Raw genomic sequence first — 27,750 nt, forward strand, 5'->3', positions numbered from 1 at the left:
TTGTACGATGAGAACTGTATTATACGGAGAACTCTATTACATGATACAGTGTTGTGTGGTGAATGGGGCATTTAGGTGCCCTGGGGAGGCCAGTGTGGGAGGAAGACCCCTTCAGGGAGCTGGCACAGGCAGGAATGGGGAAGGGGCTGAATGCCAGGAGGAGGGGAGAGAAGCCGGGCGAGGTTACCAGTTACCCACCCCAAACCCTAGCCTCACAGCATCTGGCTGCCATCTGCCCCCAAAGCTGCCAGGAGCAGGAAGTCAGTGCTGCCATCAGACTGGCCTAGCCCTTGATGTTCAGAACAAGGCTTCAGGGCTTCCTGCTTGGCTCCTTTACCTGCCTGAGGGCCTGGCCACTTGTCCTCCCTGCTCTGGCCACAGGAGGAGAGCACCTAGCAAGGTGTGGAGCGTGGCTACTGCAAGGTGAGCTGCTTGGGCTAGGGCTGGGCTTCAGGTGGGATTACTGCGCCAAGACACCGGGTGACCAGAGGCTTTGTAAGGGAACGGCCTGCTCTGCCCCAAGCCGGGAGCCCCCTGGCCCTTGTTCTAGCCGAAGGTGGCTGGCAGGGAGCACTGACCCCAAAACCTTGCCTCTCACGGAGGAACCATTTGTCCAGGACGAGACTGAAAGGGGGCAGGAAAGGCTGCAGATTCAGGTCCAATCGCAGCCGCAAAACCGAGGGCTGCCACAGTAGCCCCACAAGGCCTGTGCTCCGCGACCGGGCCCCACTGGGCTGAGGTCCTGCAGGGGCCTCTGGGGGAAGGACAGGGCCCTGGGCCCCAGAGAGACTGCCTGTCACCCCAACACCCAGTCTCAGGGCCACTCTCCCCATTCTGTTCTGAAAGCATCAGGGTGAGAGGAGAGAGCTGGGGCCTCCGGCAAGAAGCCCTGACAGGGTGGGCAGCATTGTCGGGCTGGGTGCCCAGAGGTTTCCATGTCTGTCCCTGGGCTCTTGCTCACAGATCCAGGGCCTTGCTCCTTTCCCTGTCTTGGCTCGTTGAAAGTCAAGGGGAAGGGTTTCCCAAGGTCAGGAAGGGTACCGGGGTCAGTAGCTCCCGGCTCTGGGGTCTGGGGAAGGGGAGCGCTCGTTGGCTGGCCGCAGGAAGAGGCAGCACTGTACTGTGGTTAGGGTCACGGGCACCGGAGCCAGACTGCCTGGACTCGAATCCTGGTCCCTCCACGTACTAGCTTGTAACCTTGGCAACCTCCTGGCCTCACTTTCCCCATCTTTAAAATGGGAAGTACAGTAGCCGTCTCTCTCAGGACAGTCGTTAGAGTTAAATGGGGTTGTAGCACAGTGTTTGGCAGCAAATATCATTATGGACGGAGCGCCACATGTGGACCCAGGTCCCCCTGTCTGAGTGGGCATCTTCTCACCCAGACCCTGACTCAAAGTCCAGGGGCCCAGCTGGTGGTGGCCAGAGCGCCTCACCACCCCCACCGCCCTGGGGAACTTGGAGAGGGAGAGCCAGGGCCTTTCCAGCTGGGTGGTTTCCTGCGAGCCCTGGGGCAGGGGTCACAGGGAGGCGGCCGCCTCTGAGGCCCATTGTCCTCTGAGCTGAGAAGGTGCCTCCTTGCCACCCTTCCACCCCTGACGCCCAGCTTCCGCAGGCTCAGCAGCAAACCAAAGATAAGCAAACCTCGCCCCTTTCTGTCCCTTTGTCCAGCTCACAAAGAGCTCTCAGTGCCCAGCCTCTCAGGCTCATTGTTCCCAGCTCGCAGATGAGGAAGTTGAGGCCCAGAGGGAACAAGTGGCTTGTTTGATGTTCTACATAGAAAAGCGGCACGGCCTGGACTAGGTCTGCCTGTCCCGTGCCCAGTACCGCAGCGCCCAGGCCGCCCCACGGGCCGAGTGCACAGCCCCAGGGGAGAGGCGGGAGGGGCGGCAGGCTGGACCCTCACTCGAGCAGCCAGCCGCGTGGTGACCGCTGGCTTTCTGCCTCCCTAGATGAGCTTCTCATTCCGGGTAACTGGAGCAGGAGTCCTCAGCTTGTCTTATCTCCTCCCCAGGTGCCAGGACAATTCACCCTCTGCCCCAGCTCTGAAGCTGTTTGGTCCAGTGGGTACGGGGGGAGGGGCTGAGTGTGTGGAATGGGGAAGCAGGAACCGAGGTGCCCGGCTACCTGGTGGGAGGTAGAAGAGTATGGCCAAGGGGCTGCACAGACGGGGTCCTCCCTCTGGTCTCCCGAGGTCAAGGCAGCGGGGAAGCCCGAGCCTGGGATGACCTGCCTCCCAGGCTTTCCTGGGCTCCCAGTTTTGGGGGACTTTTTCTATTTTAATACCTGGAAAGCCCCGGGGCAAACTGGGAGGAGCTGGTCAGCTGGATCTTCCGCAGCTCTCAGCCTGGGAAAAGGAGACTCACCTGGTCCTAAGTGGAGGAGACTAGGGACTGGGGCGCAGAGGGAAAGAGAGGGTCAGGGACCGGAGGCGCTCGGCAACGTGGGCCTGGGCAGCCTTCCTCATTCCTTTCTTTCTTTTTAAATGTTTTTATTGATTTCAGAGGGAGGAAGGGGGAGGGAGGGGGAGAGAGAGAGAGAGAGAGAAAGGTCAAAGATGAGAGTCATGGATCGGCTGCCTCCCGCACGCCCCCTGCTGGGGATCGAGGAGCCCGCACCCCGGGCCTGTGCCCTGACCGGGAAGCGAACCGCGACCTCCTGGACCCTAGGTCGATGCTCAACTGCTGAGCCACGCCGGCCGGGCGGCCCTCCTCATTTCTATATGGATCCTTCCCACCAAATTCACATCAGCTGGAGTCAACCCACTTCCTTCCAACAAAGACCCCCAGAGACCTAGGGGTGGAGGGTCGCTCGGCTCCTCTGCCAGAGCTCATGCCCAGCAGGCCCTCCTTTCACCGTCTCCCAGGCTGAGAGCAAAGCTCCCCCCGCACGGCCCTTTCCTCCCAAGTCCCAGAAGCCGTCTCTTCCCAGTAAAGATAGAAACGCCAACCAGGTGCACTCTCGCCTCTTTGCCGAGAGGTAAGAGAGGTGGCTGAAGTTTAGTGGAAAGGGCCCGGAGTCATGCTGGGTGCCCTCCAGCAACCTCTGAGGCTCCGTCTCCTGATCTGGAAAACGGGGCGTATCCCGTACGTACCCATCAGGTGGATTAGGTTACGTTAAGGGTCAAAGGAGCAGCTGCTGGGCCGGTGTCTGCTGCGGACACTGCCGGAGGGGTCCGCGGGGAGGCTGCCGGCCCCCCGCCCCTCTCACTGCGGCTTCTCTTTCTTCAGGACGCCTGCTCCAGCCAGGTACCAGCCGGCACACCGTCTGCGGTGTCACCTCCAGGGAGCCGCAAGATGGGAGATGGTTGGGGAAGGGCACCCAGGGGAGGGGAGGGGACGGCAAAGGAGTAGCAGGAATTTGAGACGAGAAGGCCCCCGGTTGCTGCAGACTGAGGGGTTCCCGGGGGTGGCTCAGGGCTGGGACTTACCCGGGACGTCCAGGCCTCGAGGCCCTCTGCTCAGGGAGGCCGGTGTGGGGCGGCGAAGACGTTCCCCTCTGGCCTGGCCCCGAGGCAGGTCCCCCTGAGCCCCGGGCAGTGGAGGGAGGCGGCCCCCCCACCTCGGCCTCTGCAGACGTCCGATCCCGTCCCCCCAGGCCCTGGCCAGGGCGATCAGCACCCTTCAGTTCTTCCTCTCGGAGGCGTTCCTGAGCCAGCACTTCCAGACCGTGGAGTTGAAGGGCGGCGAGCCCGAGCCGGGAGACCTCTTCCTGCTCAGGCTCATGTCCCCCACGGGACGCTGGTGCGGGGCCCACGCGGGCGTGTACTGCGGCCACGGAGAGATCATCCACTTCGAGGGTGAGCGGGGCCCGCTCGGTGCAGAAAGCGGCCCGTCCAAGCCCCGCTCCCCCAGCGGGCGGGCGCAGGGGAGGGAAGGCCCTGGACCCGAGCTGGGGGCGCAGGACCCCCGGGCCCTGGGAGGTGGGGGGTCCCAGGACCCGAGCTGGGGGCGCAGGACCCCCGGGCCCTGGGAAGTGGGGGTGCCAGATCTGGGGGCTGGGGGCCCAGGACCCGAGCTGGGGGCGCAGGATCCCCGGGCCCTGGGAGGTGGGGGTGCCAGGACCCGAGCTGGGGGCGCAGGACCCCCGGGCCCTGGGAAGTGGGGGTGCCAGATCTGGGGGCTGGGGGCCCAGGACCCGAGCTGGGGGCGCAGGATCCCCGGGCCCTGGGAGGTGGGGGTGCCAGGACCCGAGCTGGGGGCGCAGGACCCCTGGGCCCTGGGAGGTGGGGGTGCCAGATCTGGGGGCTGGGGGCCCAGGACCTGAGCTGGGCTGTGATCTGTATCCATCTGGCGACCCCCCCCGCCCCCCCCGCAGGCAAGATCCCGGGGGGGGGGGGCAGCCGCGCGCGCTCCTGGGCGGCTGCGAGGGCGTCGTCTCCAAGCGGGGCCGGCGGCCCCGGCTGCGCTCGCGCTCCCTGTGGCGCGGAGGCCTGGACCCGCCGCCCTACCGCCCCGCGCGCAGCAACGGCGTGCACTTCGCGCTGCACCTGCTGGGCCTGGGGCCCAGCCCCTACGCCCCGCGGGGAGACCCGGGGCCGGTCGGCGCGGTGAGCCCCCCGCCCGCCCACGCGCGCCCTCGCCCGCCTCCGGGGGGGGGGCGTTAACCGCAGCTCGCCCCTTGCGCCCGCCCAGCCCGCTGGCCTCACACTCCAGCTGGACCCTGGGTCACATCGGAGCCCCCGGAGCAAACGAGGGCGCCCACGAGGCAACCTAGGGGGCCCAGCTCCACCCCTTCCGGCCTCGGAGACACAGGGACCCCAGTCTACAGATCGGGACTCAGCCCCTCAGACTCTCCTACTGTCCACGTGCAGCCCCCCGACCCCCCACGCCCAGCCGAGAGACCCCCAGCTGCCCAACCAGATCCCGCCCCTTCCCCAGCCTGGTCACTACTTTCCTGGCCCAGATCCCGGTCGCCTTTCCTTGGGGGGCCTCGGGCCTCGGGAGCTGAACTGGGGGCCCCGCGTGGTTGCACCAGACCCCGTCCCAGCCTCTCCTGTTTCCCTCCCTTCGTAGGTGTCAGCGGACCTGGCGCTGGCCATGGACTAGGCTGACCTCAGGCCCCCGGGGTGCGCACGGAGGCTTCCGAAATGGCCATTAAACTGTTTTCCAAAGGTGAAGGCGGGGTTCGCCGCGCGTCTCTTTTGTCTCGGTCTTTGGCCTGTGCGGTCAGGCTCCGGCGCACTGGCCTAGGGCCCCCCGCCCCCCCCACGCCCCCAGCCTCCTCTTCAGGGCCCCTTTCCTTCCACTGCGGGGGTGACCGTCCGCGTAGAGGCCATTCCCCGGGGGCCAGGAAGGGGAGGGGAGGAGTGGGGGGTCCGGCGTGGCGTCCTGCACCCCCCAAGGGTGCCCCTGCCCCATTCAGCAGCCCCCACCCCCCGCGGGCCGGGGGCGCCTCCCCTCGGGGCGCGCACAGCCTCCTGGAAGGGCGGGGTCTGCGTGGACACGCCTCCCGCGGCTGCGCACCCGCCTCCGCCACCCCGGGCGCGCGGCCCTGATTGATCACCCCGCGCACCGCGGCCCCTGCAGAGCGCAGCGCCCCGCGCCCCCCGCAGCCTCGCCCCCGCCCCGCAGCCTCGCCCCCGCCCGCCCGCCCGCGCCCCTGCTCGGCCCCGACACCCGGCCCCCCCATGTCGGCCGCCCCCGCCTACAGCGAGGACAAGGGCGGCTCCGCGGGCCCCGGGGAGCCCGAGTACGGCCACGACCCGGCCAGCGGCGGCATCTTCTCCTCGGACTACAAGCGGTGAGGGCGCCGCCCCGAGGGGTGCGCGGGGGCTGGGCCTCGGGGGTCCCGCACCGGCCCCGAGGGGTGCGCGGGGGCTGGGCCTCGGGGGTCCCGCACCGGCCCGAGGGGTGCGCGGGGGGCTGGGCCTCGGGAGTCCCGCACCGGCCCCGAGGGGTGCGCGGGGGCTGGGCCTCGGGGGTCCCTCGCCGGCCCCGAGGGGTGCGCGGGGGCTGGGCCTCGGGGGTCCCGCACCGGCCCCGAGGGGTGCGCGGGGGCTGGGCCTCGGGGGTCCCTCGCCGGCCCCGAGGGGTGCGCGGGGGCTGGGCCTCGGGGGTCCCGCACCGGCCCCGAGGGGTGCGCGGGGGCTGGGCCTCGGGGGTCCCTCGCCAGCCCAAGGGGTGCGCGGGGGGCTGGGCCTCGGGGTTCCCGCACCGGCCCCGAGGGGTGCGCGGGGGCTGGGCCTCGGGGGTCCCGCACCGGCCCGAGGGGTGCGCGGGGGCTGGGCCTCCCGGGTCCCGCGCGGGCCTCGCAGCCGCGCCGGCACCATGGACAGCGCCCCGCGCGCCTCCAGGCCCCGCCCGCGCCCCAGCGCCCCAGCCGCGCCCGTGGCCGGATCCCCACGCAGGGGCGGACCTGGGGCCCCGGGAGGAGGGGGGAGGCTGGGGGGTAGGCCAGCCCCCCTGTTCCTGGAGAGGGGCAACCCTCCTGCCCCAGGGCTTCTTCCTCTGTTTGTTGTTGGGGTGACAGGCTCCTTTTTCCCCACAAGGGGGTGGATTCCCAAAGGACTTGGGTGTAGACTCCCAGCCTCCCAGGCCTGGCTCTCCCCACAAATCCGTTTCCCTCACTCAGGCCCCCAGGTTCCGGCCCCCATCTCACTGCGCCCGTAGGTCACCCCCACTCTCACTCCCCTCTGCGCCCCACCCCGAGCCCCACCTGGGCCTTGGCTCGCGCATTTACCCCTAAGCCCTGAAACACGCATGTGTAAGGGCCTAGCGCGCGGAGCCCTGTCCTAGTCTCTGCGGGCGCAGCTGGGAACGCGAGCCCAGCCGGTCCTCAAGCTGCCCTGGAGGGGCCCACGGAGGAAGGACCTGCCCGGGGTGATTCAGTGTGGTGGGGACAGCGGGGGCCGGAGGAGCTGGTCCCCGCCACCGCGGACAGGGGAGCCTGCGGGGTGTTCCAGGCAGACCCGAGGGCCTGTAGGAAGGGGGGAGGCAGAGGAGGGCCACGCTCACAGGCTCTGCAGGTGCAGGGACGGCGGGGCCAGAATCGCCACTCAAACCGCTGCAGTGACCGGAAATGAGGGTGGGGAGATGCCAAGGTTTTGGGGGGGGTTGGCTGCTGACATCAGATTTGCACTTTAGACGGATCCGAGGCTGGATTGTGGAGAAGAGATTGGAGGGTGTGCTGGGCTGAGCCAGAGACAAGTGTGCGAGTGTGTGTGTGTGTGGGAGGGGCTGAGGCTGGGGGCAGGTTGGGTGATGGCCTAGAATCGGGGAGGTGCAGAGGATCTGAGGGCTCTTGGGGAGATCGAAGCCCCAGCCTGATGATTAATTGGGAAAGAGGTGAGAGCAAGGGGCTGGGAGATGGGGCTGGTACTCGGGTTACTGAGGCGAGATTCGGTGCCGTTGGAGAGGAAGGCGTCACAAGCCAGTTGGTGGAGAACAGTGTTGGGCCCAGCCTTGGACGTGCCGAGATGGTGAACCTAAGACACCCGGGCCCGCTGGTAGCTGGATATTAGGGTTCGGACTCCAGGACGGGGCTGCGTGTGTGCGTTTAGGACACAGAAGGAAGTGAAGGTTCACCCGGGGAGGGCGTGTGAGTTCAGCCAGGGCCCAGGTGGGGGGGGGCAGGGCTTGCAGAGCCGACTAGGGGCACTGACTGGCCTGGCTTCAGGTAGGACCAGCCGGGCCCAGAGGCAGGAGGGCAGGAGGGGAGGAGAGCAGGGGTCTAAGGCAAGGCTGAGGGGGTTTGAAATACAGTGAATAAAGGCAGCCACCACGGCAGGGCAGGTGCCGTGAGGACCAGAGGGCCGAGGGTGTGACGGAGAAGGGATCACTGGGGGGCCTAGGCCAGGTGGGCGGAAGGTGAGCTAAGAAAGGGGCAAGAAGGTTCGGGTCAGTGAGGAGAGGGGAAGGTGCCTGAAGGGCAGTGAGGGAGGCAGAGGTCCCGCTGCGGCGTGAGTAGGGTTGGGGAGGGCACCCCTCACCTCCGTCTGGATCAGCTCCCCTGACCCCTCACCTCCTGCTCAGAGATTGAGCCTTGGCTAGTGCCCAGCCTCCTCCCCTCCCGAGCCCTTGTCTCCCAGCGGGGCGAAGAGGTAACCAGAGCCTCTCTCCCTGCCAGTGTCTGGTTTCTGAGTTTCGGGGGCGGGCCGTCTGGTGACAGGGACAGGCGTCCCCAGCTCCCTGGTCAGCTCCGTGCCATCCCAGAGCAGGACCTGGGGCGCGATGCAGCGATTCCTGCAGCTCCCGGGGGCCGTGGCGAGGGCGGGGGTCAGAGGGGCCAGCGGGGCCGATCAGGAGGCTGCCAGCCCCGTGCTGGCCCCCGAAGGCGGGCCCCCAGCCTGGTACCAGGCCCTGCAGCCTGAGGAACTTCGGTGGCTCCAGGCCCCAGAGGAAGACACAGCCCAAGAAGCGTCCCCGGAAGGACCTTGCCCAGAGCCTGGCCAAGGCCAGAGTCAGAGCCAGCCACTACGGTACAAAGGAGCCCAGGGACCCCACCCCGAGGGCCGGGAAGGCCAGGGATGGGCAGACTCCAACAGTCCCGCCTGGCCTGGTGCAGGACAGGGCTGGCACTTAGGGTCCAGGTGGAGCCGCTGGGGGCACAGTACTGGGACTGAGAGTGTGAGTGGGGGTGATGAGGGGCGTAAATCCCCAGGATTCTGAGGGGAGGAAGGTCATAACGTGTTTGAGGCTTGAGGTCCCACAGTGGCCTTTTCCTTCCCCCAGGCCCCGGCCAGAATGGGTTCTAGGTGAGGTTTGGGGACGAGATAAAGCTTGGGGAGAGTTTGGCCAGCTTTTCACAGCCTTGTGAGTTGGAGCGTGTGTGGCGAGGGGAGGTGGGCACGGCTGGCCTCAAATGCCGCATGTGTAACCCCCAGAGAGCCCCGGGGCCGGGCGAGGGGTCGGGTCAGAGTGAGTGGTGTAAGGGGATCTGACCTCAGGGAGTAAGGTTTCATGGCCTCGGGGTGTTGCTGTGCATCTCCCTTCCGCTCCCTCGGGGGAGCATCCGCTGGCGGGAGCGAGGACAAGGGGCTCCTCCGGGTGGTCTGTCTGTGCTGGTGGCTTCTGATGGTCCTGCCTCTACCTCCGTCTTACATCCAGTGGCTCCTCCCACCCTCCCTCTGTTCTCCTCGGCCCAGGGCCCGGAGCCTTCAGGGGTCTGGAGTGTGCACCGGGCTGGCTGGCTGGGTGGGAGTGGCGTGGCTGCCCCAGAGCAGGCCCTGGGGTGTGTGCATTTGTGGGTGCAGCGAGGACACCCGGGTGTGAGGAGCTCTGCTCTAGACAACGCCCAGAGTTCAAAGAGACCACCGACGTCACGGCTCCTAGGGGGAAGCACCCCAGGGTGACAGGCGAGGACACCCACCTGACCCCTCAGGAGGGCCCAGGATCCCTGAGGCTGACGTATCTGATCTTAGAAGCCAAAAATGTATCATCAAGAATCTCCAAGAGGAGGCCAGTGGCCAATCTGGTGAATGAGCCCCGAGTGACTGAATTTTGTTGAAAAAGTGTGTGTGTGGGGGGGTGTATGTCTACATGAGGGTGCAGAGGGAGCAGGGAGAGGTCTTGGGTGGGGATGTGTCTGTGGGGATATGTGTGTGAGTTTGTGGGTGTCCACAGGGGTGTGGAGGTGAGGTGTGTGTGTGTCTATAGGTTTATGTGTAGAGAGTGTGTATTTATATATATTTTAAATATGTCTATTGATGTCAGAGAGAGGAAGGGAGAGAGAGAAACATCAATGAGGAGAGTCTTCGACCGGCTGCCTCCTGCTCGCCCCCTGCTGGGGATCATAGGTCAATGCTCGGGGGGCCGAGCCACTCGGGCCCAAGTCGTGGAGTTTTAGGTGGACATGACTGGGGCTGGTTAGCATCTTCCGCCTTCATCTGACAGCCGGCGAGGCCCCTGTGTTCTGGAAGGTGGTATTTTTCTATTTACTTTCCATAAAATAAAATAAAAACCTGTTCAGGAGAGACGCTTCCTAAAATCCTCGGAACGTTGAATTTCTTAGCACCCCTTCTGCCTTTCTGCTTTTCTCTGCTAAGCGCCCCACGCGTTTCTACAGAACGCAGCCCCGAGACTCGGCCTGTGTGCTGCCGGCCTCTCCTCCTCCCCTCCGCGTTTGTCACTCACTCCTCAGCGCCAGCCTCAGTCGCGTTGGCCTCTTCATGACAGTGATCACCCTCTTACGTGCTTCCCGTTCCTGACATCGCTACCCTCGGTTTCTGGCTTTCTGTTATTTCTGAGACTAATTTTGCACACTCTGCTTTTTTTTTTTTTTTTTTAAATCCTCACCTGAGGGTATTTTTTCCGTTGCTTTTTAGAGAGTGGGAAGGAGAGAGAGAGACAGACACTGATGTGAAAGAGAATGGTTGTCTCCCACACGTGCCCCCACCAGGGCCAGGGGTCAAAGGTATGTGCTCTTCTTGGCCGGAATCAAACCCAAGACCCTTCAGTCCTTGACCCTGTAACCACTGAGCAACACCGGCTAGGGCTGCACACACTGCTTTAATTTTTTTTTTTTTTTAATATGCCTTTATTGATTTCAGAGAGAGGAAGGGAGAGAGAGAGAAACATCAATGATGAGAGTCATTGGTCGGCTGCCTCCTGCTCGCCCCCTGCTGGGGAATCAAAGAGCCTGCAACCTGGGCATGTGCCCTGACTGGGAGTCGAACCGCGACCTCCTGGTTGATGCTCACCCACTGAGCCACACCTGCCCGGGCCACACACTGCTTTTTAATTCCTGCCATTGCCAGTAGTTCCCTGGGCTGGGTTCTCCTGCCTGGTCAAATGCTGCAGGTTATCAGAGCGTCGTCTGGGGGATTAGAGAACATGCAGGTTCCCCACACACAGCTGCTCACCACGTTTTGGAGTTGTCTTGGCAACAGATGAGCGCGTCGGTTGTCCCACAACTCTATCAGCTGTGTGTAGACAAATCTCCCCATGGGTTTGTTCGCAGTTCCCTGCTCACTTCTTCGAGTACCAGCCCCAGGACCTCTGCGTATGGCTGGGCAGGCTGATCGCTGCCCAAGGGCCCCCGGCCGGCCAGGGAACACCAACCCACCCATGGTCTAGTCGCTGAATGGGGAGCATCAGCTCAGGGCCGTCTACCTGGAGCGGCCGGCAGATGCAGCAGCCTGGAGTGTGAAGGCTGGATACGGGCCCCGTAAAAGAACACTGGACATAGCTGATTAGGGGCCCATCCTACTCCAGTGTGACCTCACCCCACCTAGTTACAACTGCAAATACAGTCACCTTCTGGGGCACAGGGATTAGGGCTCAAATACAGTCATCATCTGGGGCACAGGGATTAGGACTTCAGCATAACTCTTCTGAGGGGGACACAATTCAAACCATAACACCACCCGACCTATGTGTTTCTCCCGACCCCAAGTCCCCCGATCTGTACCTCACTCCCTTCCCCTCTGATGGGGTCCTGCCTGAGCCTGCCCCGCCCATGTCCCTTCTTTCTGCCTGTATCCTCTTGATGGGCAGCCCCAGCCCCACCCTGTGCCCTCAGCTGACCTCTTGTGTCTCCTCCCACCAGGCACGATGACCTGAAGGAGATGCTGGACAGCAACAAGGATTCCCTCAAGCTGGAGGCCATGAAGAGGATTGTGGCGGTAAGGGGGTGGGGGAGGAGGGGGCCTTCCTTGGGGAAGGGGCCTGGGGGTCAAGGCCCTCCTTGTCCCCTTGTGGACCGTCCCCTATTAAGTGCCGGCCTCCTCCCTCTCCCCCTGCCCGACCTTGACCTCACCCACTCAGATGATCGCCCGGGGAAAGAATGCCTCAGACCTGTTTCCCGCTGTGGTGAAAAACGTGGCCTGTAAGAACATAGAGGTGAGCATTCCCCAGGGAGGGTCTCTCGTGCCCACCTCCATTCACCAGGAATAAACTCGAGCTGGCCAGAGGTGAGGAAGGGAACCATCCCGCCCCGGGGGGCCGGCCTGCCCAGAAATGTCCCTGGTCCAGGAAGAGGCACTGTCCACGTGTCCCTGAACTAGACGTGGACCCGAGAGAGGACAGGGTGCACTAGGGATTCTCTTTCCCACGGGAGGAACTTGTCCCCCTGGACTGCAGCCGGCTGGGGTGATGATATCTTGTGGGGTAGGGGCGCCAGTCCCTGCTGGGGAACCTGCTCTCCCCCAGGTAAAGAAGCTCGTGTACGTGTATCTGGTGCGCTACGCCGAGGAGCAGCAGGACCTGGCCCTGCTGTCCATCTCCACCTTCCAGCGTGGCCTCAAGGTCAGTGGTCTCCACGTGCCTCCTTGGGGCCGGGGCCTCGTGGCTGCTGTATCGGAGCAGTGGGCCCAGGGAAGGGCCTGAGCTCTGGAGGCCCTTTCCTGCCTGCCTGAGGCTGGGCGGGTCAGAGTTGGAGGAAAGGTGAAGTGGGTGCCCAGAGACTGTGTGTCTTCTCCTCTGAGAAGCCTGTGTTAATGGCTGCCTCGAATATGAACCCTCTGCCCGGCTGGCGTGGCTCAGTGTTCGAATGTCGACCTATGAACCAGGAAATCCCAGTTCGATTCCCGGTCAGGGCACATGCCCGGGTTGTGGGCTCCATCCCCAGCAGGGGGCATGCGGGAGGCAGCTGATCAATGACTCTCTCATCATTGATGTTTCTCTCCCTCTCCCTCTCCCTTCCTCTCTCTGAAATCAATAAAAATATATTTAAAAAAACATGAACTCCTTGACCCCTGACAGTGGACCCCACTGACCCTCACCCCCATTGGTGTAAAGGAACCATGGCCCACAGCTCCACACACAGAAGTCAAGTTCCTTAAGGCAGATCTGTGAGGGGAGCCGCTGACCTGGTTCCTCAGCCCTGGGTGTCAGAGCCTTGGCCTGGGCAGGCTCACCTAGTCTAGGTGTGTGTAGAGGACAGTGACTCTGGAATCTTTCCACCTGGCACTGGGTAAGTAGGACAGAAGGGTTTACTGAAAACAAAAGGGCCCCACTGAGAAAAACAGCGAAGGTGGCCCTGCCGTGCGGGAGGGCTGCCTCGCACTCGGAGGAGCTTGGGTTCCAAGGTGAGCGGGGAGCACAGAAGACGTGGCCTATTTTCCCTAAGTTCAGCTCAGCCAGTTATTCCTCTCGAGCTGGGACACATTCCGTGTTCCTTTCGGCCTGGTCTCAGATGCCCGGTGCATGCAAAACAGCCCCCGGTAAAGACCTGGGACGCACCTGTTGTGGTGAAATGCCGCCGGTGGGAACTGAAATCACCTACGGGAGGGAACATGGGAGAAGTCAAGTCCTTAATACTGGACTGGAGGCAGGATCCCCCCCACACCATTTATTTTTTAAAATATATTTTTATTGCCCAGCTGGGCGTGGCTCAGCGGTTGGCGTCGACCTAGGATACAGGCGATCGGGGTTCGATTCCCGGTCAGGGTACATGCCCAGGTTGTGGGTTCGATCCCCAGTCGGGGACGTGCAGGAGGCAGCCGATCAATGACTCTCTCATCGTTGATGTTTCTATCTTTCTCTTTCCCTCTCCTTTCCTCTTTCTGAAATCAATAAAGCTATATTAAAAAAAGAAAACAAATATATTTTTATTGATTTTAGAGAGAAAGGGAGGGGAGAGAGAAACATTGATTGGTTGCCTCCATATGTACCCCAGCTGGGGATTTGGGGTAACTTCCTGTAAATCCATAATCATTTCCAGATAAAATGTGTTTTTTGTTTGTTTTTTTAAAGGAAAAATAGGTTCTAGTAGTGAATGTGATAGGATTTTACTCTTAAGAAAATACACATGCCTGCTTTTTTAAATAAGTGCTTTGACACCATCTGTTTAAAAATCAATCCCAGAATTTTAACAGATTACCATCATTTAAAAAAAATTCCTCCCCAGAGGAGATCTTTTCCATTGCTTTTCAGAGAGAGTGGAAGGTGGAGAGAGAGGGGAACATGGGTGTGAGAGAGACACCTCCATGGGTTGCCAGTGTCCCAGGTGTGGTCTCTCACGGCTCAGCCTCCACCTCTGCCCTCAGGACCCCAACCAGCTGATTCGTGCCAGTGCCCTCCGGGTCCTCTCCAGCATCCGCGTGCCCATCATAGTGCCCATCATGATGCTGGCCATCAAGGAAGCTGCCTCGGACATGTCACCCTACGTGCGGAAGACGGCTGCCCACGCCATCCCCAAACTGTACAGGTATGCCCAGCCCAGCCCTGCCCTGCCCTCCTCGGGGCAGTGGTTCCCCGGTGCCCAGCCCACCCCTGGCCTGTCTCAGGTCTTGCAGCCTGCCCTGCTTTTTTTTTTTTTTTTTTTTTTTAATTGTCCAGAGGGTTTAAGACAGTTTTGGGGACTGATGGGGATGCAGGACCGTGCAGCTGGAGGCTCACACCTCTGTGGATAGGGCCGCGGGGAGGGAGGTGAGCCCGGCCTGGGCAGGTGCTGGGGAGGCGGTGGGGGCGGGGGGCAAGTCCCTCTCAGCAGCGTCTCCCGCAGTCTGGATTCTGACCAGAAGGACCAGCTGATCGAGGTCATCGAGAAGCTCCTGGCCGACAAGACCACGGTGCGTTTCGGGGTGCACAGGCCGGGCGGTGGGAAGGTGCGGGACAGAGGCCCCTGGGCCGGTCCCTAGACGCCCCTCTGGCCTCCGTGCGCCCCCAGCTGGTGGCGGGCAGCGTGGTGATGGCCTTCGAGGAGGTGTGCCCGGAGCGCATCGACCTGATCCACAAGAACTACCGGAAGCTCTGCAACCTGCTCATCGACGTGGAGGAGTGGGGCCAGGTGGTCATCATCAGCATGCTCACGCGCTACGCCCGCACGCAGTTCCTCAGCCCCACGCAGAACGTGAGCGCGCCCGCCCGCCCCCCGCGGAGCGCGTGGGGAGGGCCCCGGGAGGAGGCGCGCGCTGCCCGCCTGTGCCCCCACAGGAGTCCCTGCTGGAGGAGAACCCCGAGAAGGCCTTCTACGGCTCGGAGGACGACGAGGCCAAGGGCGCGGGCTCGGAGGAGGCGGCCCCCGCCGCGCTGCCCGCGCGCAAGCCCTACGTCATGGACCCCGACCACCGGCTGCTGCTGCGCAACACGAAGCCGCTGCTGCAGAGCCGCAGCGCCGCCGTGGTCATGGCCGTGGCGCAGCTCTACTTCCACCTGGCGCCCAAGGCCGAGGTGGGCGTCATCGCCAAGGCGCTCGTGCGCCTGCTGCGCAGCCACAGGTGCGTGCTCGCCCCGGCCCCGCCCCGCCCCGAGCCTGGCCCCGCCCACAGCCCCAACCCCGCCCACAGCCTGGTCACACCCATGCCCCCGCCCCGCCCACCGCCGGCCCCGCCCAGCCCCGCCCACAGCCTGGCCCCGCCCGGCCCCGCCCAGGGCCTGGCCCCGCCCAGGGCCTGGCCCCGCCCACAACCTGGCCACACCCATGCCCCGCCCCGCCCACCACCGGCCCCCGCCCACAACCTGCCCCACAGCCGCCGGCCCCCGCCCACAGCCTGGCCACACCCATGCCCCGCCCCGCCCACCACCGGGCCCCGCCCACAACCTGCCCCACAGCCGCCGGCCCCCGCCCACAGCATGGCCCCGCCCACAGCCTGACCCCGCCCACAGCCTGGTCACACCCATGCCCCCGCCCACCGTCGGCCCCGCCCACAACCTGCCCCACAGCCGCCGGCCCCCGCCCACAGCCTGGCCCCGCCCACAGCCTGGTCACACCCATGCCCCACCCCCGCCCACCGCCGGCCCCGCCCACAACCTGCCCCACAGCCGCCGGCCCCCGCCCACAGCCTGGCCCCGCCCACAGCCTGGCCACACCCATGCCCCTGCCCCGCCCCGCCGGCCCCGCCCACCGCCGGCCCCGCCCCGCCCCCGCCCACATCATGGCCCCGCCCCCGGCCCGGCCACGCCCAGAGCCCGACCACGCCCTGCATCCGCCATGTCCATAGAACCGCCCCGCTCCAGCCGCCGGCCCCGCCCACTGCCTGGCCCCGCCCACCGCCTGGCCCTGCCCACAGCCCCGCCCCACACAGCCCCGCCCCGCCCACAGCCTGACCACGCCCAGAGCCTCCGGTCCAGTCCCTGGCCTGGCCCACACCCTTCCCTGGCCTGGCCCACACCCTGCCCGCCACATCCACAGCCGCTGGGCCCGCCTACAGCCAATAACCACGCCCCTGCCCCGCCCACGTGCCCGGGCCCCCGCCCACAGCATGTCCCGCCCACACTCTGCCCGGCCACGCCCACAGAATCAGTCCCGCCCACAGCCTGCCCGGCCCCGCCCCGCCCCACATCGCTGGACCCTGAACCCGTCATGCCCCCCACCTCCCCACCCTAACCCACCTGCCCACGGTGCTCACCCCGGCTCTGCCCTCCTCCCACTGGAACCCTGTCCACACCTGCCCTCTCCTCCCTCTGATTTGGTCCACTTTTCTTTTCTTTTTTTAAAAAAAAATATGTTTTTATTGATTGAAGGGAGAGGAAGGGAGAGGGAGGGAGAGATGGAAACACCAGTGATGAGAGAGTCAGGGATCGGCGGCCTCCCCCACGCCCCCGGCTGGGGATCCAGCCTGCAGCCTGGGCATGTGCCCTGACCGGGATCCTAGGTCGATGCTCAGCCGCTGAGCCGCGCTGGCCGGGCTTGGTCCACTTTTCTTACCTCCACCTGCTGCCCCTGGCCCCAGCTGAGGGTCCACTTAACTAACCTCTGACCTTTCTCTGCAGTGAGGTGCAGTATGTGGTGCTCCAGAATGTGGCCACCATGTCCATCAAGCGCAGGGTGAGCAAGTGACCAGGGCCTACCCTGCCCTTCCTGGGGGTGGCTTCTGGGGTGCTAGGGGTGCCGGGGAAAAGGGAGGGTGCCTTGGCGGTGCAGCTTGGTGGAGCGGAAACCCCAAATGTAGGATCCGAGGGCCGCTCAGGAAGGGAACCCGGGCGAAGAAAGACCCCGTGGGACCTAGGAGGGAGGCGGGACACATTAGGAGTGGAGGACAGCGGTGTGGCAGGGAGGGTCCTGGGCCCAGGTCAGGAGGCGGGTGGCTCGGAAGAGGGGCTGTGGCGGAACTCCCTGGGCTGCCTCTCCTGTGCCAGGGTATGTTCGAGCCCTACCTGAAGAGCTTCTACATCAGGTCCACCGACCCCACCCAGATCAAGATCCTGAAGGTGAGTGATGGACAGACGTGGTGATGCCTTCCTGCCTCTGTCCCCATCTCCACAGACCCACTCAGATACCCACAGTGGGCACCTGGGTGCCTGCCCGGTTCTGGGGCTGAGCCCGGGGTCTCCCCAGCCAGAACTGTTGGGGGTAGGGTGCGGGGAAGGGAACGGCTTTTTGCCTAGACCTGTTATGTACCCGCCACTTTTACATGAAGCAGCTTGATTCTCATAGTAACCTCAGGGAGTGCACATTTTCTCCATTTTATTAAAGTGGACCCGGGGAGGGGAGGTAACTACCCCAAGGCCGGCTCTGCTGACTTGAAAATTCATACTTTCCCAGTGCAGTCTTCTGTCTTCCACCCACACACAGCGCCCTTGTCAGGCTTTCATGCAAACACACACCCACAGAAAAAGTGGCAGGAGCCTGTACCCCATTCTGTTCCTGCTCTGCTACCCTACTGCGTAATTTGTTTTTTTAATTTTTAAAAAGTATATTTTTATTAATTTCAGAGAGAGGTAGGGAGAGGGGGAGAGAGAGAGAGAAACATCAATGATGAGAGTCATGGATCTGCTGCCTCCTGCATGCTCCCTACTGGGGATCGAGGAGCCCACAACCCGGGCATGTGCCCTGACCAGGAATCAAACCTTGATCTCCTGGATCCTAGGCCGATGCTCAATTGCTGAGCCACACCAGCCGGGCCCTACTGAGTAAACAGTTCAGAGAAAGCGAACGAACCAGGCACCCTGCCCTGGTGGAGCTTACAGTCTAGCTGTGGTGAGGAGGAGGCATTTAGCAGCTAATCACAAAACAGGTGTCCAAATTTATTGGCAAAGCACAGTATGAAAGAACAGTACAAAGGGTTTATTGTAAGAGCACAAAATTAGGAGGACCTGATCTAGTCTGGTGTCAGGGGAGTTTTCCTTCAGGAACAGGCTTGAGCTGAACAATGGCCTGAGAAATGAACGCGAATGATGTAGGTAAAGGCAGGGGCAGGAATTGGAAGCACTCCAGCCACATTGCGGAAACAGCACACGCAAAGGCCCTGAGGCGGGCAGGAGTCAGACGGCGGCCCTGTGTGACTGGGGCACAGAGGGCCAGGGGGAGCGGTGGGAGATCACAGGTGGACAGCGGTCAGATCATTGAGGGACTTACAGACCAAGGGAAGGACATCGTCTACATCCTAAAAGCGGTAGGAGGCTTTCCGTTTTCAGTGGAGGTGGAGAGGTGACCTGATCATGCTATCAGGGAGCCCATTTGGGAGGCGACACGGTCCTCCTGCCCTGTGGACAGGTTTCTGACCTGTCAGTCCTCTCGTCAGTCCAAGGATGCTGCCCTGGGGATTGTTGGCCTGTGTGTGGCATGTGTTTGGAATGACGGACATTGAAACCACAGACAGCCCACTTTCTCCCTCCCTGCAGCTGGAAGTGTTGACCAACCTGGCCAATGAGACCAACATCCCTACGGTCCTGCGAGAATTCCAGGTACAGCTCCCATGCAGAGGGGTCCCGGAGGGCTGCCCCCAGCTCCCTGTGCACAGTGACAATCGTCCTGTGGGTCAAACCTTCTCTGAAGGGTCCAAAGTGGAGAAACGGTCACCTTAGGTCCTCTCCCAATGCCTTCTGCTGGCTTCGGGCCGGGGAGTCACTGGGCGACGGGTGATGGTGTCATTCCCTCTCCCAGAATTCAGTCTCTGGCATGATGAGTCCTTGAATGAGGGGGCGACAGCTTTCCAGAAGGTCGCCCGCAAGCCTGCAGAGTCACGGAGGGGCCACTGCCTGCAGTGGGTCACTCTGTGGTGGTGTCCCGCAGACCTACATCCGCAGCATGGACAAGGACTTCGTGGCAGCCACAATCCAGGCCATTGGACGCTGCGCCACGAACATAGGCCGAGTCCGGGACACCTGCCTCAACGGCCTGGTGCAGCTCCTGTCCAACCGCGACGGTCAGTGTTTGTCTGAGCGTCCAACTTTGATGGCCAGCGGGTGTCTGCCTATGTCGGTGCCCTGTGTGGTCAGTCTCTCTGCCGCAGTTAGTGTCCAAGTGTCCCTGCATCTGCGAGGGCCACTCGAGGGCAGGGAGTTGCGGAAGAGAGCCAGGAGCCTGGGGGCATTGCCTTGTCTGTCCACCTGTGAGTGGCCACCCGGCTACCCGGGGTCCACACACTCCTTTCCGTCCCACAGAGCTGGTGGTCGCAGAGTCAGTGGTCGTCATTAAGAAGCTGCTGCAGATGCAGCCGGCTCAGCACGGAGAGATCATCAAGCACCTGGCGAAGCTCACAGACAACATCCAGGTGAGGGGGTGACCTTGGGCCCCCTGCCCGCCCCAGTGTCTTCCCCATGACGTTAAGACCCTAGAATTAAAACCAACCCCCCCAATTTCCCATATTGACTCTGCAAGGCCTTCAGGTGGAAGGAGGGGAAAGACGGGGCCATGGGACCCTCACCTTGTAGCCCAAGATTCGCCTTCCCTTTGGGGAGCCCTCACTGAGCTCCCCACTCACGTCTTCGCCGCCGCTCTCGCCAAGGGCGGCCACCTGACAAGTCCTGTGTTTTCCTGCCACGTGGAGACTTTGAGACAAGGAGCTCCTGAAGTTTCAGGAAGGGTGGGAGGGAGTGAAGCATTGAGGATACAGTGGACCCAGGAAATCAGCCTTTTAAACCGTGATTAACTTTGGGGCTTGAAGAGGCCGGTGAGCCCGGCCGGCGTGGCTCAGTGGTTGAGCAGCGACCTATGAACCAGGAGGTCACAGTTCGATTCCCGGTCAGGGCTCAGGCCCGGGTGGCAGCTGGATCCCCAGCAGGGGCCGTGCAGGAGGCAGCTGATCCGTGACTCTCTCTCATCGCTGATGTTTCTCTCTCTCTCTCCCTCTCCTGCCCTCTCTCTGGAAAAAAACCCCAACAACCTCAGGGAAGAGGGGAGATGCCCAGGAAATGCCCGTCTTTTAATTTCTTTCCCACCGCCCCTCCCGTTTCTGGAGGACCCCATAGCACAGCAGGCCGGTGCCAGCGGGAGGAGTGCCATGTCCCCGGCAGGCCACCCCCAGTCCGGTTTACCCCGGTTCCCATGCCTCTCCCATGCCCACAGGTGCCCATGGCCCGAGCCAGCATCCTGTGGCTCATCGGCGAGTACTGCGAGCACGTCCCCAAGATCGCACCCGACGTCCTGAGAAAAATGGCCAAGTCCTTCACAGCCGAGGAGGACATCGTCAAGCTGCAGGTCATCAACCTGGCGGCCAAGCTCTACCTGACCAACTCCAAGCAGGTAAAGATTGAGGGGGGCCCTGAAACACTGTGGTCCCCAGAAACAGCGCCCTCGCCAGGTTGGCTGAGCTCCGGCACCTCTTTCTGAAGAGAGAGTCCAGGGCAGGTGGCTGGTCTGCCCAGGTAGCCAGTGTTCCCCGGTGTCCACTGAAGGTGGCCTCTCTGGCATCCCATGGCGGTCTTGGGGGGGTGGTACCATGCATCTCCCGTGGCTCCTTTGATCCATGGTGACCAGAGCGGGCCCCAGGGGCTCAGTCTGGGGAGGCGGGGCCCTCGTGTGCCGGGACTCTTGCCAGGAGCTGGAAGGGACGGCAGTCACGTGTGGGAGCAACGGGGTCCCGGGTCTGTGGGCGTCAGGACTGTGGGAGAAGGAGCTTGGAAAGGAGGTGGAGGGGGCCCCATGGGGAGCGTTCAGTCCTTGAACATATATTTGTGCCTCCTTTGTTCAGCGGGGAGCAAGGAGCAGGTGGGAGGGATGTGTGAAAAGATGAAGCCCTGCGGGTGGGGAGCCACGCAGGTCGGGGGCCGACAGGCTCAGCGTGCCGGGCCCCCCACGGTGATGCCGGCATGTTTCACAAGCCTGGGTGTCCGTGCGGCTTTCCCCCGGGTTGTCACCCTTGGCCGCGTCTGTTAACTACGTGTGCGTTTGCTGACGGATTGATTTAAAGTACGTTTCCTGAGTGCCCACTGTGCCTGGAGCTGAGCTGTGTCCTGGGGTCACGGCTAGTGCTCAGTGCCGGACGGCACTGCATAAACGATGGCTACCGCTGTCCTTCTGTAAAGTCACGTTAGTCTAGGCCGGGGTCGGGGCAGAAATGGAGAGATTTGGGGTCTTGGGATATGGCTGCTTTGACGGCCGAGTGTGCGCCCCACGTGACTTCAGCAAACCCACAGGCACCGCAGTTGGCTCTGAGCTCCAGAGAGCCTTTCGGGGGGAGGCTCGTGGCCACTGAGACCCCTGGGTGGTGGCACCGGGAACCTGTGAGGCCTCACCGAGTGTTCCAGACTCACCCTGGCGCCTCCGAGTAGAGGTTGGCCCAGCCTGGACTCGGTGGGGTAGGGGCCGGGCCTGGGGCCGTGGGGACCACAAACCTGAGGACGAATGGAGTCCAGCCTGCGGTGGTGGGGCGGGAGGGATGGGGGTGGAGGCGGCGAGTCTCAGAGGGGAGGGAAGCACTGTGCGGAGGTGTCGGCTCAGGGCCGGTTCTGAGACCTGCTGTGTCCCCCCGTCCCTGACTGCTGCTGATCCCCTCTCGTCCCCAAGACCAAGCTGCTGACCCAGTACGTGCTGAGTCTGGCCAAGTACGACCAGAACTATGACATCCGCGACCGCGCCCGCTTCACCCGGCAGCTCATTGTCCCCTCCGAGCAGGGCGGGGCCCTCAGCCGCCATGCCAAGAAGCTCTTCCTGGCGCCCAAACCAGCCCCCGTCCTGGAGTCATGCTTCAAAGGTGGGAGCTGAAATCTGAAGTCCGGAGGACTTCCCGGGGCAGGGCGGGGACTGGCCAGGAAGGACTCTCGTCCCAGAGCTGCCCCCGAGGCCGAGGCCCCCGTCTCAGCCAGGCACTGGGCTTTGTGGGCAGCATTTCTGTCATTCCACCTGCCTCCCCCCCTCAGCCCTGCTCTGGGTGGGCCACACAACCTTTCTTTCTAGCAGGTGGGCCTGAGGGTGCAGTCGGGGTGGAAGAGCCATTAAGGGGCACCTCCAGCTAGGACATTGCCCCCCTCCCCAGTCACCACCTAGGAAACAATTCCCAGGGCAGTGCCTCACAGCCGCCCTGGCCTGACCTCTAACCCTGTCCCCAGACCGGGACCACTTCCAGCTGGGCTCCCTGTCCCACCTGCTCAATGCCAAGGCCACGGGCTACCAGGAGCTCCCAGACTGGCCGGAGGAGGCCCCGGACCCATCTGTGCGCAACGTGGAGGTCAGTGGCGGGGCCGAGGGTTGAATTACGCAGGTGGAGGGACAGACGGCAGGGAGCCCCGGTGTCTCAAGTGCTGGCCCGGCTCCCTGACACCCTCCTCACACACAGGAGGAAGATCTCTCCCTTATTGAGACCCACGTGGGCCTGTTGGGCGAATACACCGAGGTCCCCAACCCCGTGTGCCGTGTGCCCTCTGCTCGGCTTGCAGTGCCCCCCTGTGCTGCACCCCTCCCCTCCCCTCCCCTGTTTCTCCCTTGGTTTGGCAGTGCCCCCTCTGTGAGCAGCAGCCCTTCCGCTCCAGGGGCAGGACCAGGGGCTAGAACAGAGTGGCAAGGCCCCTCCCCAGCCACGATTTAACAGCCTTCCCGCCTGCCCCTCCTCCAGGTACCTGAGTGGACCAAGTGTTCAAATCGTGAGAAGAGAAAGGAAAAAGAGAAACCCTTCTACTCGGACTCCGAGGGAGAGTCGGGCCCCACAGAGTCCGCGGACAGTGGTGAGAGGGAGAGCGGGGCCCTGTGCTGCTGCCCACGCGTGTGTGTGCGTGTGCGTGCGTGTGTGCATGTGATGTGGTCGTGTATCCAAGGGGGTGTGCACCTGCGTGTACCTGCCTGTGTGCTGACCCACCTGAGGGACTGCAGGCCCCAGGGCTGTGTGCGCTTAGGCAGGTCTCTGTCCCTGTGGGTCCACGTGTGCCCCAGTTGGTCCGGGCGGCATCTGGCACCGGGGTTGCAGCTTCGCCTGCGAGCCCAGGGCAGCTGCCCCGGACCCAGGAGGCCCGCGCGCAGGGAGGGGAGCCTGAGGCGGTTCCTCCGCAGACCCCGAGTCCGAGAGCGAGTCGGAGAGTAAGAGCAGCAGCGAGAGCGGCTCCGGGGAGTCGAGCAGTGAGTCTGACAACGAAGACCAGGGTGAGGAAGAGAAGGGGAGGAGCAGTGAGAGGTAAGAGATGGGTGGGGCTTGAGGGCTCCCCCGGAAAGGAAGGGCCAACACGCAGCCTGGGCGGGTCTCCTAAGAGCCCCTGAGCCTCCTGAGCTGGTGGGGCCTGCAGACTCCGGGTCATCTCCTGCCGGGGCTGCTCTCCTGAGCTGCAGGAGGTCACAGGGCTGCAGCACCGGACTCCACTGGCCCAGGCTCCCTGCCTCACCCCCACTTTTTAGAAAAACCACATTTTTATTGATTTCAGGAATGGAGGGGAGAGAGAGAAAAACTTAAATGATGAGAGTCATTGATCGGCTGCCTCCTGCTCGCCCCCTGCTGGGGATCCAGGAGCCTGCACCCCGGGCCTGTGCCCTGACTGGGAATCGAACCGCGACCTCCTGGTTCGTAGGTCGATGCTCAACCGCTGAGCCACGCCAGCTGGGCTCACCCCCCCGTTTCAGGGATTCCCCGCCCTTCTCTGAGGCAGGGAGTGGGAGTCCAGTCTGGGCCTGAGTGCCGCGTGCCCCTGTCCTCAGCGAGCAGAGTGAGGAAGGTGAGAAAAGCAAGAGGAAGCGGAGGAAGGTGACAAAGGGGCAAGGAGGAGCCTCGTCCGAGGACGAGGGCAGCGATTCCAGCAGCAGCTCGTCGGAGTCCGAGATGTCCTCGGAGTCGGAGGAGGAACAGGTGGCACCTGCGTCCTGGAGGAAAAAGACAGTGAGTGCCGCGGGGCGGGGGGGAGGGGGGGCTCAGGGGCAGGACCCTCCTGTCCCCGGGACTCCCCCCTACACCCATACCCCATTTCCTCTTTCAGCCGCCCAGCAGCAAAAGCACCCCTGCAGCCAAGGAGGTCTCCCTGCTGGACCTTGAGGACTGTGAGTGTGGGCGGTGGAGCTCATGGGGAAGGGGGCCTGGGGAGTGAGACTTAGGAAGGCCCGTGGGAGCTCTGGATTGGGGTCCCCAGGGCTTGGGGGAGCAGACAGAACATGTCTCCAAACCTGAGGGGGCACCAGGTGCGGGGTTGGGGTCAAGGTGGTTGGAGCCACCAGGCTGACACGTGCCCCGCTGTCCGTGGTGCTGAAGCTTCTGGTCCCTGAGCCCTGCTCCTGTCAGGCCAGGCCCCACGTTGCCTCCCTCCCATGAGAGTCTCCCTCATCTGCTCCCACAGTCACCCCTCCCAGCGTCCAGCCTGTGTCTCCCCCCACGGTTGTGTCCAGCAGTCTGGCTGCAGATCTGGAGGGCCTGACGCTCACCGACTCCCCGCTGGTGCCCTCGGTGAGTAGGATTGGACGGACACAGCCCGGTGCTGCGTCCCTGGGTGTGAATGTGTGTGTGGGGGGCCATGATGGAGGGGAAGGCTCTGAGTCCCTGTCGCTGGGTGACCCCCGGTGGGGACAGGGCTGAGGCAGGCTTCTTCTTGCTGACTTCCACACTCCCCCTGGTCTCCCTTCCCTCTAGCTGCTGAGCCCGGTGTCCGGGGTCGGGAGGCAGGAGCTCCTGCACCGTGTGGCGGGCGAGGGGCTGGCTGTGGACTACGCCTTCAGCCGCCGACCTTTCCCCGGGGACCCCCACATGGTGTCTCTGCACATCCACTTCTCCAACAACTCTGAGGCTCCCATCAAGGGCCTGCACGTGGGCACCTCCAAACTGCCTGCTGGCATCAGCATCCAGGAATTTCCTGAAATCGGTAGGGCTCCTGGGCAGACTCAAGCCTTTTTGAAAAAAAAAATTTTTTTTTTTTTTTTTTACTGATTTCAGGGAGAGGAAGGGAGAGGGAGAGAGAGAAACATCAATGATGAGAGTCATGGATCGGCTGCCTCCTGCTCGCCCCCTGCTGGGGATCAAGGAGCCCGCAACCCAGGCATGTGCCCTGACCCGGAATCGAACTGTGACCTCCTGGATCCTAGGTCAATGCTCAACCACTGAGCCGCGCCGGTCGGGTTGGCTCAGTCTTTCTGTGGCTGCCAGTACCTTCTCTGTGCCAGGCCAGGGCCCATGCTTTGGGGGCTCAGAGAGGGCATCCAGCATGATCCGTGCCCTGGTGGACGAGACAGACTAGGAAATGAGCGAGTTCTGATCAAGGCAGGGGGTGCTTGAGGCTTGGTTGTGTTGAGACTGACTTAAGTGGGTGAGAGTGGAGAGGGCAGAGGGTGGAGGGATTGTGTTTAGATTTCAGGAGAAAACCAGGAATAGTCTCCAGGGGCCCAGGAAGCTGGGAGTGGTCAGCTGTATCCATGGAGGGTGGAATGGGTCTGGGACCCAGACCTGTCAGGTGATGGTATCTCTCTCTCCCCACCTCCCCCGGCTCACCCCACTGCAGAGTCCTTGGCACCCGGAGAGTCTGCCACTGCTGTCATGGGCATTAACTTCTGTGACTCAACCCAGGCAGCCAACTTCCAGCTGTGGTGTGTGTCCATCTCGTGGTGGGGTGGGTGGGAAGGTGGGGCTGGGAGAGCTGGGGTCACAGAGAAGTGGAGCTGGAGCGGGTGGCAGGCGGGGGGCGCGCCACGATGCGGCGGGTCTGGAAACCACCCCGAACCCTCAGGTCTCCCCTCCCTCTCCTGCTGCCCCCAAGCCGTGCCCCCAGACAAAGTGGGAAGCGAAGGGAGGGATGCAGGCCTCACCATCTCTCCGTCTGTCTTCTCCCCCGACCCCAGCACCCAAACTCGACAGTTCTACGTCTCCATTCAGCCACCTGTTGGGGAGCTGATGGCCCCCGTGTTCATGAGTGAGAATGAATTTAAGAAGGAACAGGGTGAGTGCGCCTGGGGTGGGGAGGGGAGGGGGCTCAGTCAGCTGCGGCACACAGCCACGCTGAAGGATCCTCGGACAGGGAGGCCTCGCAGCTCGTGGCTCCGCAGAGGCCGGGACACTTAGGGAGACTGTGGAAAGAGCTGACAACGGCCAGGTTGAGGATTCCAGGCCAGATGGGGGAAACATCACGGGCGAGAGTCCGGGAAAGTTTACTGGAAGAGAAGAGGGGAGCAGTTTGGTTTGGGACAGAGGAGTCCCTAGGACAGGGGAGTCGAGTGAGAACAGAGCTGAAAATACATCTGGTCTGTTTCCTAGAAGCCCGAAGGCTGCACCAAAGGGGTGTCAGTCCTAGAATCTCAGAGCTGGAAGGGGCCGCAGGGGTTGGTGGATCCAGCTCCCTCGCTAGACAAGGACTGTAGATCCGTCTTCCTGGCAGGGGAGGGACCAGCGAAGGTGTCTGAGTGAGGGCAGGGCCAGGTTCAGCAGGTGTGAGTTATGGGCCCACCTGTGAGGCTGTCTGGGCCTGTGGAGCTCTGGCCTGTCCGGTGAGGACTGGGGCCTTGGCCAGGAGTGCAGCAGCCACCAGTCGTCTGTGAGGACCCAGCCTCGGGAGCTGGGAGGGGTTTGATCTTTGGTCAGCAACGTGGATGGAGCCCTGGGTAGGGTGGGAAGGCAGACTGACAAAGGCTTCCTGAGGGAGGGCCAGGCCCGAGCGGGACATACCCTCTCCCCAAGGCTGCTGGGGGAGGTTCGGACCCGCCCACCCTAGGAGAACTTGGTGGGGAGGCCCAGTGGGCAGACCCGGGCAGACCCACCCAGCCTCTGCCCTCACAGCAGCCTCTGCCCCCAGGAAAGCTGACGGGCATGAATGAAATCACAGAGAAGCTCACGCTGCCCGACAGCTGTCGGAGTGACCACACCGTGGTGCAGAAAGTCACCGCCACGGCCAACCTGGGCCGCGTCCCTTGTGGGACGTCTGATGAGTACAGGTACTGGGCCACTGGCAGAGGAGACGAGATGGGCTGCTGGGCCTGGCTGAGCCCTGGGGCTGAGCCCCTCCCTCTCTCCTCCTCCCTCAGGTTTGCAGGGAGGACGCTGACCAGCGGGAGCCTGGTCCTGCTGACCCTGGACGCGCGGCCCACTGGACCCGCCCAGCTGACAGTCAACAGCGAGAAGATGGTGATCGGCACCATGCTGGTGAAGGATGTGGTGCAGGCTCTGACCCAGTGACTCCACATGCTCCGACCCCCACTTGTTTCTCCCTTGTGACACCTGGGCTGTTAGCACCCCCCCTTCTCTCTCTCAGATTCCTCATGACAGCACCCAGGGCTCCTCTCTCCCTCTGACCATTGCCAGGTTCTCTCCCAGCCCTCCCCCGTGGGTTCCTTAGTGACCTCAGTGTGCAGAGACACAGCAGCTGCTCCCTGGTCCCCCAGCTTTCTGTAGCTATTTACGTAGCAGATGCTCAATAAATGTCTTCTCCCTAGGTGCTGGCTCACTTTTCCTTCTGGGTTCTAAGGGGATGGGGGAGAGTGGCTAGTTCTTGTTAGACCCTCTAGGGAGGCTGTGACTGACTCTCATAGAGTTGACTCTGGTTGGAGCTCCCCCAAGATGACCATCTCTGAGTCTCCGGGCGTCTCTGGAAGAGACCTGAGCAGGGATGAAAGGCCAAGCTGGAGGAACTCCCTGGTCCTTTCTAGGAGCCTCTGCAAAAGCAAGGCCTCCCCCTTGATCCCCCTCACGGGCTCTTGGGAAGGATTCATGATGTGAGGAATCCCCCAATCAGGTGCTAGGTTCAAAATATGTGAAATACATCTGGATACTGGGCCTGGAGCCCCCACCTGGCAGGGGAGGTGACCCAACTAGCCGCCTCG

General features: G+C 63.0%; 1 protein-coding gene across 3 annotated transcripts; it reads left to right on the top strand.

The window, feature by feature from the left end:
* The first annotated feature begins 5,626 nt into the window (after positions 1–5,626).
* On the top strand, positions 5,627–27,168 carry AP3B2 (adaptor related protein complex 3 subunit beta 2). Of its 3 annotated transcripts, XM_087829169.1 has the most exons (27): positions 5,627–5,739; positions 11,485–11,560; positions 11,703–11,777; positions 12,087–12,182; positions 13,925–14,085; positions 14,383–14,449; positions 14,548–14,730; positions 14,814–15,097; positions 16,593–16,647; positions 16,959–17,030; positions 18,444–18,506; positions 18,835–18,967; positions 19,206–19,315; positions 20,110–20,286; positions 21,550–21,736; positions 22,092–22,210; positions 22,319–22,375; positions 22,595–22,703; positions 23,026–23,146; positions 23,662–23,839; positions 23,937–23,997; positions 24,291–24,397; positions 24,581–24,809; positions 25,443–25,527; positions 25,780–25,877; positions 26,727–26,865; positions 26,956–27,168. In XM_087829169.1, the coding sequence occupies exons 1-27, from the start codon at positions 5,627–5,629 to the stop codon at positions 27,104–27,106; spliced, it is 3,306 nt and encodes a 1,101-aa protein (XP_087685295.1). In that variant the 3' UTR covers positions 27,107–27,168. The 3 variants fall into 3 exon arrangements, with proteins under 3 accessions (XP_087685295.1, XP_087685296.1, XP_087685297.1); XM_087829170.1 differs by lacking the exon at positions 22,319–22,375; XM_087829171.1 differs by lacking the exons at positions 12,087–12,182; positions 22,319–22,375.
* The last annotated feature ends 582 nt before the right edge of the window (positions 27,169–27,750 follow it).

Source organism: Miniopterus natalensis, chromosome 22 (genome assembly GCF_054644295.1).
Source record: "Miniopterus natalensis isolate mMinNat1 chromosome 22, mMinNat1.hap1, whole genome shotgun sequence".
NCBI classification, from domain to species: Eukaryota; Metazoa; Chordata; class Mammalia; order Chiroptera; family Miniopteridae; genus Miniopterus; species Miniopterus natalensis.

Bases quoted from the DNA above. Each gene is read 5' to 3' on its own strand.
- AP3B2 (XM_087829169.1), top strand. From the start codon at position 5,627: ATGTCGGCCGCCCCCGCCTACAGCGAGGACAAGGGCGGCTCCGCGGGC. The intron at 11,561-11,702 runs GTAAGGGGGTGG...TCACCCACTCAG, and splicing joins CCATGAAGAGGATTGTGGCG to ATGATCGCCCGGGGAAAGAA. The intron at 15,098-16,592 runs GTGCGTGCTCGC...CTTTCTCTGCAG, and splicing joins CGCCTGCTGCGCAGCCACAG to TGAGGTGCAGTATGTGGTGC.